The sequence below is a fragment of the Xiphophorus hellerii genome, chromosome 10 (assembly GCF_003331165.1).
Source record: "Xiphophorus hellerii strain 12219 chromosome 10, Xiphophorus_hellerii-4.1, whole genome shotgun sequence".
Lineage (NCBI taxonomy): Eukaryota > Metazoa > Chordata > Actinopteri > Cyprinodontiformes > Poeciliidae > Xiphophorus > Xiphophorus hellerii.
The window spans coordinates 1,368,112-1,377,463 of NC_045681.1; the positions used below are offsets into that span (position 1 = coordinate 1,368,112).

A 9,352-nucleotide genomic window follows, 5' to 3' on the forward strand; every position below is an offset into this window, starting at 1 on the left:
ACGTGGTTTCTACATGCTACAAAAAAACCCACATTTTCCATTTTTAACACAATAGCTTCATGGTTTGAAAATCATTGTATCTTTAATTTATTTACAGTATTTCAACTTTTAATTGTGCTGTTACTGAAATGTACTATAATAATCAAAATTAGGGGATTTTCTAGTCTTTTCTGGAAAACATTATTGGTCTTCATCTTGATGCTGTGAAAGTGTCGACTCGTTGATTTCTGTGTTTTCAGGCTCTTCGTTATCTTCTGATGCGTCGCTGTCTTCACTGGAATCATCATCTTCAGCGACACTAAACAGAAATCACAATTTAATGTCAGGACTAAGACTGGATTTTTAATCTAACTAAAAATACAGTTATTTTCAACTTAAATTGACTTACACTTAAATTTCATAACAAAAACAGAAAAGAACAGTTATATTACACAAGAAAATTAAATGACCCAGCATCGTTTATATCTATATAAAATATCAGATCACTAATCGCCAAAAACACATTTACAGGAGAACTTTCTAAAGTTTTCAGTTTATGCATCTCAATTTTCAGTTACCCCAAAATGTTATAGATCAAAACAAGGAGGCAGGTCTTTATCCCCCTGTACATCATCACTATCAGGTTTTATTGCATCGTTTTGGTGTGGAGTGCTTCAGGTAGCAGCTTAATGAAACGTTATTCTGCTGTGGCACCAAATAAAAACCAATAATAGTAGCAGGTCAGGATATCAAGCTCCAAGCATCACACAACTTTCTCCACTGCTTAACACATTTTATCTGAACTTTAACATGTTTGTGGCTAAATCTGAATTTATTTAACGCTATGAAGCGTTTACCTCAGAGGTCTGTTGAGATTTCTACACTCCACTCCAGAGTTAACATCAAATGGGTCTGTAACAAAAACAAAACAATTAAACAACTTTCTGCTAAAAATTATAAACCTCTCTCTAGTAACTCACATTTCCCAGGCACACAGCGCCATTTTATAGCACAACCAAATGATATGCGTATATATCAAATATGATTTTAAAAAATTGACTTTGTAATTCAACGCCTTGAAATTGAGCCAAGAAGCTTTCTGACAAATAAGGCCAAGAAAACTTTCTGAAGCTCCACCTCCAGGAAGTCATGGCAACATGGATCCTCCATTAACCCTCTAATGTTTGCACCAGCATTGCTCTGAGCAGCAGCTCCTATAATGAGCTCAGCAGTTCCACAAGCTGTTTGCTAATTGCTGCTGGCTAGTCTGAAGGAGCTGAAAGGGGGAGGAGCTGCGCCTCAAAGGCGGGGCTAGGTCCATCCAGGCGTTTTAACAGTTAAATGGTTGCCATGAAGATTAAAGGATTTCTGAACCATCCATGAAAGAATCAAAGCAATGATCCAGGTTTGTTTTTGATGAAGGAAAAACACTGAAACATGATGGGAAGATAAAAAGCAGATTTGCCCCTTTAATACTTTTACTCCATGAATAAAGTGAAATCTTAAAATCTTATTTTAAACAGAAAACAACAATATTACTTTAGTTCTTCAGAAAACTCAGACTTTTCAAGAAATAGGAAATATTTAAAGTCATAGAAACAGTAATAAGGCTGAGATAAATAATTTCCCGTTTTTTACCAAAATCATCTTCTTCCGGTTTGGACGTGAGAAACTCCTTCTCCACAGACAGCAGCTCTTCCTCAGAGCGACACGCAGCGTAGCGGTCAAGAAGAACTCTGTTGAGTTCAAGAAACACCGTCCCCCACTTGAATTTCTTCAGCAGGAGAACCGCCAGTTCCTCAAACCCTGCAGCAAACCACAAACACCTGCAGCGTAATGATGGAGAGCTAAAACCTTTCCAGTGTTGCAACACAGTCACTTCTCTGTTGATCAAGGCTGCAGCTAATGATCAGTCTATTGATTATTCTATTGATTAATCGGCTAAAAAATGGGCACATTCTGCAGATTTCTAATTTAACTTACTAGGTACATTAAAAGATGCAAACAAACAAACAATTGAATTATTTTTTTAAATAAGAGAAAAAACATTTTATTTGCAGCATTCCTTTGGTGAAGCTAAAACTGCCACTTGGCTAAAACAGATTTAGATAAAGGTGTTTTTATCATAAGCGCAAAATGTACTTAGATTTTTTATACAGTTTTGCCTTATTTTTTGGAATATGTTGTTTTTGAGTCTGTGTACTCCAGTGATGATTAATTGATGAGTAGATTAATTAAGAATTATTTCAATAATCAATTAATTCTGATTAATCTGATTAATTGTGACTGATCATGATTAATAATGTTAGTTGCAGCCCTATTAGTTGACGATTATTTCAATAATCTGATTAATCACAACTGATCTGATTAATCTGATTAATTGTTTCAGCCCTCCTGTCGGTCACTGCAGTCTAAACTCTTACCGACGATGGCGAATGTGGCGGCGAACGCCTCGACACAGGACAGTTTGCAGGGCTTGCCGTAGTTGACCGGGTTTGCGGCGACGAGGTACGGCAGCAGCCTGGGGTGGCTGCCCACCATCTTACTGAACGGCGTCTCGTCCAGTTTGGCCCATGAACAGTCGATCACAGCCAGGCCATGCTGAGCCACAATCTCTCTGTAATAGAATAGAATATACTTTATTGATCCCCAAGGGAAAATTCCTTATTTGTTGAACGCTACTCCATCTTAGGTAATGAATACAAAGTTTGTAAAATATATATATATACCTAAGAGTGTTAATTTCAAAATGACTAAATATAAACAAATAAATAAATAACAAGTGCAGAAAAAAAATGCAATCAATTAGCACAGACTTGGGCATTGTAAAGCCTGATGGCAACAGGCAGAAATGACTTTCTGTGGCAAAAGGAGTCTCTGGCTGAAGGCGCTCCGGTATCCGGCCAGCGGAGCGGATGAGACTCGTCGTCCTACATCTTGGACAGGATTCTTCTTTCTGACACCGTCAGAGTCCAGCTCCACTCCAACAAAGTTACTGGCCTTCCGGATCAGTTTGTTCATATATTTGTATTTATTAATCAATTTGATATTTGTACCAATCAGTACTAATATCAGAGAGATGAACGTTATTAGAAACAGATCATCAACGGAGATTGAGGAAGTAGGGCTGGACATGGCTGAAAATCTTATAAGGATTTCATATCAGTTGATATTAATAATTATTGATTAGTTTTTAAATATCTGAAATACAACCAAACTGGTGGTGTGACCGTTCCTGTTTCTCTCTCTACGTCGTTCTTACTTTTTAGCAGTTATGAAGCACAGTGTCAAAACCTTAAACTAAATTTTATTTGAATTATGTATTAATATTGATCATGTGTCTATCACGGTATAGATCATTATTGATTTGCATACCTGTCTGCTGGCGTCACATACTTGGTTCCCATGGGACTCAGGATGAGTCCGCTGAACCTCTGGTTGAGGCGCAGGTTGCGTACGAAGCCTTTCCGTACCAGCTTTCTGCCGGTGCAACGTTTGGGATCGCAGTGACCCAACTCCCACATGGCGAGGGGACATGGCAGCGTCACCTGCGGAGCGTCCGCTCCCTCCTCTGGGTGGAGGCTGGCTGGAAGGACGGAACAAAACCAGGAGAGTCCGCAGGGAACGCTTCACTTCACCAGAAATAACATCTAGATTACAGTATGACTGGGAAACGTAATTCATATTCTAAATGGTGTAATCTAAAAAAAAAGAATAGTCATAACATTTACAGAGCTAATAGTATCTTGTTAAACTGTTTGCCGCTAAAAGCACAAATTTAATTTGTTTTAATGATATTTTTGACAAACCAACTTCAATTAACATATATTTGTCAAGTGGAAGGAAAATAACACATAATTATAATTTTTTTTTTCAAACAAAACCTCCAACATTGCAAAATTTTACCAAGTATTTTTGGTCTTTTTAGTGCAAATATTTTAGCACACTTGAAATAAGACAAAACTAAATTACAAGTAACTTTTAAGCAAGATATAGGAGCTTGCTTTAAGTTAATACTTCCTTAATATTTATAAATAAGTACTAGCTTCAATGGGTGATTATTTCGCTTATAATAAGAACTTTTTCACCAGTACTGTTTATTTATTTCATTTATTTTACAGTTTAAAATAAACATGTCACATGTATTAAGAAATTAACTTATAATAAGCTCATTTACTAGATACAAATTGCAACAATCTGGTAAGTGAGTTTTCAAAAACAGAAATAATCTGAAGAAAAGATGATTATGATACGAGTACGTAGACATGAAAGGCATTTTTTGTTACCTTCCAAAGCAGAGTGCATTTCTTCAGTAAACGTCTCCAATGATTTTCCCTTCATTTTATGCCGTTTATCTTTGCCCTTGCTGTCTGGTCGCACAAACTTGCCTTGTTTCTTTCGCCCCATGTTGCAGCCTGGGATCTATTTTCAGACGCTGTCCGCTAAAATATCAACACTAAGCAGCTTCTTGGCGAGCCGCGGACTCTAAATTTCCTTTCCTGAAAAGGTTTTCAGTTCCATCTGCTCATAAAACTCCCAGAAATTAAAACATCTCCTCTCAATTTTAAGTTTTTAATCCTCCTTTTCTCTTTACATGGTGGAAAACACGCCACACTGTAGCCTGGGAGCACTGCGCATGCGCTCAGGGGTTGTTTTTTTTTTGTCACGTGACCGACCACTTGACACAACAGACGAAGAAACCGGAAATGTAGCGATTATTCATCCAAAAATCCATCATGTGGAGTTTAAATAGCACAATATATGTTTTATTGAGGACATGGCTTGTTTGTGTTTCGCTTTTCTGTAAGTTTTTCATTCTTAATTTTTAGTAAACAAATAACTGGACTTTTATTTGATAATCGATTTGGGTTTTTTTCCATTTAGTCAGCCTCGGACTGGCTGGGAAAATGAAGATTGTGGAGGAGCCAAACACGTTCGGGTTGGTGAATTAATGTCTGATATGTCTCAGGTTTTCTGCTGCTGATTTGTCTTCACTGGTTCTCTGTGTTTTCAGCCTGAACAACCCGTTCATGGCGCAGGGAAATAGGCTGCAGCCCAAAGTCTCTCCAGCGCCCGTGTCTGGTAAAGTGAAATGATCTCATTTAAAGCCTGAGACATTCTGAAGGTCTTAAAGCCTGGTCACTTTGGAAACAGCTGCCATAAACTCAAAGTCAAATTTTATGTTTAACCTCTAAAAATTCACCATAAAATAATGAAATTTAATTCTGGAAAACCTTCGGCTCCCTGGACTTCCCCAATGGCGGTTACCTCGTCCTTTCTGGTGTTCCTCAGGGATGTGTGCTGAGTCCCCTGCTGTAAATCCTGTTCATAAACTGAAATGGGATATTTACTTCCAGTAACCATGTACCATTGCTTATTGATTTGAAATCTGAAATGTATCTGTGTCTCATCAGTAACTGTTGTAATATCCTCTTAAAGGCCCGGCGCATCTACATCATCTTGCAGGAAAGTGCTTCAGTCTCATAGAATCGATGTGAGTGAAACACCCTGACCTGAAGAAGCAGCATGCATGTGTTTGATCCATTCACATCTGATTGCATGTAGAACCAACAACACACCTGTAACCGGTTCTTCTGCAGGTATAAATACGAGTTCTGTCCCTTCCACAACGTGACTCAGCACGAGCAGTCATTCAGGTGGAACGCCTACAGCGGCATATTGGGGTAAGACGACACCAAAACAGATGCTTTCATTAGAGGTTTTAATTTGTGAATTATTATTTTTAAGTGTTTCTGTGGGTCTTTGTTTTCTGGTAGGATCTGGCAGGAGTGGGAAATGACCAACAATACTTTTACAGGCATGTGGATGAGAGACGGCGACACATGTGGAACCAGAAACAGAGAAACAAAGGTGCTTAAAATACAGTTGTTCTTCTGCTTCAACCAAAGAATAACCAGTTTCTTCCTCTGACCAACCAGGTGACTTGTCAGTACTAACCCTGGTTCCTTAAAGCTGCAGTATGTAACTTTTACAAAAAAGGTTTGATAAAACTGTCACCATGTTGTGACAGTGTAATATGAGACAGATAATCTGTGAAAAGGTTGATCTCCTCACTGAGCTACTATTGCCGTCTGAAGAAATGCACTAAAAACAACCAATCAGAGCCAGGAGGAGGGTCTTAACACTGTTAATCATCCTCATAAATCCGCTGCTAAGTGCTAATGGTGAAGAATCATCTTACAGTTACAGGAAAATCATTTATCCTCTATCCCAGGTGGCTATTCTAACTAGCCTTGGTGTTTGTTGCAGAATAAGCAAAGAGCAAACTGGAGAGGGCGAGCATGAGAGTAATTGACAGCGATAAGACCCTCCTCCTGGCTCTGATTGATTGTTTCTGGTTTAGTGGTGTATTTGAATTAAATTTAATTGAATATTTTATTAATCCCAGAGGTAAATTCACAATTAGCACTCTTAGTCTACTTTTACAAAATCTCATTTAAAAGAGAATATATTTCGGTTCTAATGAGGCATAAATGTCATCCTAACGTTTTTTTTTTTGTTTTTTTTTTTAATTGCTAGAAATTATAAAACATTTGGTGTTGACATGTTGGTATGGAGTTCCAAATGAACACTTGCTCGGGGCCCCAAAAAGGCTTGGGCCGGCCCTGGGGAAGTGGCATAGCTGGATTTTAGGTAAAGGAATGAACCCTTGATTAAAGATGGGGTCGTGTTTGTTTAGGTGGTTCTGGTTTGCAGCAACAGCAGCAAACTGGTCCAGGTGTCGGAGCCCAGCACCTGCGTTTACTCGCTGACCTTTGAGACACCGCTCGTCTGCCATCCACACTCGCTGCTGGGTACGTCTGGGGAAATTCGCCTTCCATACTGCTGTGCACGTCAGCACTCATGGCGACTGTGTTTGGTCTGCAGTGTACCCCACCCTGAATGAGAAGCTGCAGAAGGAATGGGACGAGGTGGAGCAGGCTCGCTACGACGGCCTTATTACTGAGCAGGTAGGAAGCAGCAGATTAAAAACATAACATTTCTGACCCGCCTGAACATTAAAACTCCAGATTAAACCCACCAGACTGAGTGCTGCTCATGTCTCTGTTTGTCGCAGGGATACAACAACCTTCTGAAAGACGTTTTTGAGGATGCTGGACTCCTGAAGAGCAACAAAGTGATGGAGACTGTTGCAGAGGCTGAAACACGTTCAGAAAAACACAACTCCTTACAGAAATGCCAAGAAGTATGCTGATTAGGAATGCAAACATTTTACGGTTAATTGTTTATTAGGTTAAAATTGTCTTCAATCAAGGTTATTATAGTTAACTAAAACAAACAAGCTAACAAAAACTGAAATTGAGAACATTTTTGTCAACTGAAATAATTAAAAATGGTAATCATTTTTAATTATTACAGTACAGTAGCTGGAACTGTACTGTGCGTTTATAAAACTAACTAAAGCATACTAAAAATAGATTAATAAACACTTTTTGTGTTTATTAATCTATTTATTAGCTTGTCAAACTGATTCCTCCAAAAGAAAACCACTTTACATCAGCTACTGGCAAATTACAGCACTCCGTAGTGGCAGCGCTACTTTCATCCGCAAAATGCCGACGGCAAAAGTAGTTTGTTGTTCAACAATAATTGGATAAATCTTTTGAAATATATATCTTCTTATTACCCAACCTTAGTATATATAATCACAATACAATAATTATAGAAATTAACCAAAGTACTGCTACAATATTTTTTTTAAGAAAACTGGCAACCCCACTCTTAAACTAATTAAAACTAACTTAATTAGACGAGCGAAAAGTCACAACGAAATAAAACTAAACTATAATGAAAAATCCAGGACTATTATAACACTGGTTCCAATCGATTAACTAATCACATCCGCTTAATTCAGGGGTCTCAAACTCCAGTCCTTGAGGGCCGCAGTCCTGCAACTTTTAGATGAGCCTCTGCTGCACCACCTGAATAGAATAATTAGGTCATTAGCAAGACTCGGAGAACTGATCTACACAAGCAGGAGGTAATTAAGCCATTTCATTCCAGTGTTTGTACCTGTGGCACATCTAAAACCTGCAGGACAGCGACTGGAGGACTGGAGTTTGACAACCCTGGCGTAATAGTTTTTATTGTTGTAGTTTCGTCGCCTTTCAGCAGAGGGCGCGTCTGGTCTAGCAGACCCAGTTGATACAAGATGGCGGAGGCCACAGAGAAGCGGTCCGAACAGGGTCGGGTGTAGGATTCAAAATGCACAGAAAACAGAATACGGTTCTGTTTTAAATTATAAACACCCGACAAGCTCCTTTAAGGTGTTAAATTACTTAATAGCGCTCATTCAGCCGAGGTGCTGCATGACGGAGCAGCGTTAGCATTTTATGAAACATTTAGCTCTTTATGCTACGGAAAGATTACAAGATAAAACTTAAAATGGCGGCATATCAGTCAAGTTTGTCGAACAATAAGATCAATTAACTTTAGATTAGTTCATTAATCGCATTGCTAATACTGGTCATCTAAATATATGGGTGATATTTATTTGTATATATTTTTGTTTGACAGGATTATCAAAAGCAGAATGAAGAGATAGCGAGGCTGCGGGCTCTCCTGACCCTGAATAATATTCCCTTTGAGTCACAGCAAAGTACGTTAGCTCAACAACTCCAGTCTGTTTATAATGTCTTAATTTCCTCGGTTTTACTGAAGCATGTTTTCTGTGTGGTAGATGAGGAGAAAGGTGCAACGACAGCGCTGGCTACAGATCAACACCTGAGAGGAGACACCGGCCTTTTTGACCAGCTGTGAAGATCTCCAATACAGACAGGATGTTCAGGGTTTTTCTGTTTGTTTTTAAGATTTTCTGCTCAGTTTCAGTCTCTGAGGTCCACAGGAAAACAGTTCCTCATGTTTGGATGTTTTATATGTAGTTTGGACTTTAACCTGTGTATTTATGTTATGTGCAACGTCGTTGGAATTAAAAAAAGACACAAAAAAATGCAATATGTCCTTTTTTTAATTACAAGAATAAAGTCATAATATTATGATAAAAATTGAGCAACAAAGTCGTAATACAACAAAACCTAACTGATAAAGTTATACTGTATGACTTTATTTTGGTATCATTACAAGTTTATTTGCTTAGTACGACTTAATTCCAGTAATGACTTTTTTCTGTTATTACACCTTTAATCTTGTAAAAACCGTAAAACTTTATTCTGATATTTCAATTTTATGCTTGCTGAGACTTTATTGCATTTTTTATGACTATTCTGATTTTCCTAACTTTAGTCGCTCATTGTGATTATTTTTACAACTCAACTTTTCTTGTGTTATTCTAACTTTATTCTTGTATTTTTATGACTTAAGTTGTTCCTTATTATGACTTTTCTCGTGTTAA

At 38.1% G+C, this 9,352-nt stretch overlaps 2 protein-coding genes across 2 annotated transcripts; one reads left to right on the plus strand and one right to left on the minus strand.

The window, feature by feature from the left end:
• Positions 1-56: 56 nt before the first annotated feature.
• tsr3 (TSR3 ribosome maturation factor) lies at positions 57-4,601 on the minus strand. Its single transcript, XM_032573610.1, has 6 exons — positions 4,266-4,601; positions 3,355-3,565; positions 2,403-2,596; positions 1,618-1,785; positions 837-891; positions 57-298 (listed from the first exon to the last, which is right to left on the minus strand). The coding sequence occupies exons 1-6, from the start codon at positions 4,384-4,386 to the stop codon at positions 181-183; spliced, it is 867 nt and encodes a 288-aa protein (XP_032429501.1). The 5' UTR covers positions 4,387-4,601; the 3' UTR covers positions 57-180.
• Positions 4,602-4,609: 8 nt separating this feature from the next.
• gnptg (N-acetylglucosamine-1-phosphate transferase subunit gamma) lies at positions 4,610-8,955 on the plus strand. The gene is made up of 11 exons (XM_032573607.1): positions 4,610-4,782; positions 4,864-4,918; positions 4,994-5,061; positions 5,419-5,473; positions 5,580-5,663; positions 5,757-5,850; positions 6,680-6,794; positions 6,868-6,950; positions 7,058-7,186; positions 8,518-8,599; positions 8,681-8,955. The coding sequence occupies exons 1-11, from the start codon at positions 4,716-4,718 to the stop codon at positions 8,758-8,760; spliced, it is 912 nt and encodes a 303-aa protein (XP_032429498.1). The 5' UTR covers positions 4,610-4,715; the 3' UTR covers positions 8,761-8,955.
• The last annotated feature ends 397 nt before the right edge of the window (positions 8,956-9,352 follow it).

What these genes read in the sequence shown, in the direction of transcription:
- tsr3 (XM_032573610.1), bottom strand. Translation starts at nt 4,386, where the DNA reads ATGGGGCGAAAGAAACAAGGCAAGTTTGTGCGACCAGACAGCAAGGGC. An exon ending in AATGCACTCTGCTTTGGAAG is followed by an intron (nt 3,566 to 4,265) that starts GTAACAAAAAAT and finishes CCGTCCTTCCAG; the next exon opens with CCAGCCTCCACCCAGAGGAG. An exon ending in AATCTCAACAGACCTCTGAG is followed by an intron (nt 299 to 836) that starts GTAAACGCTTCA and finishes ATTTCTGTTTAG; the next exon opens with TGTCGCTGAAGATGATGATT.
- gnptg (XM_032573607.1), top strand. Translation starts at nt 4,716, where the DNA reads ATGTGGAGTTTAAATAGCACAATATATGTTTTATTGAGGACATGGCTT. An exon ending in GCCTACAGCGGCATATTGGG is followed by an intron (nt 5,664 to 5,756) that starts GTAAGACGACAC and finishes GTTTTCTGGTAG; the next exon opens with GATCTGGCAGGAGTGGGAAA. An exon ending in CCTTACAGAAATGCCAAGAA is followed by an intron (nt 7,187 to 8,517) that starts GTATGCTGATTA and finishes TTTGTTTGACAG; the next exon opens with GATTATCAAAAGCAGAATGA.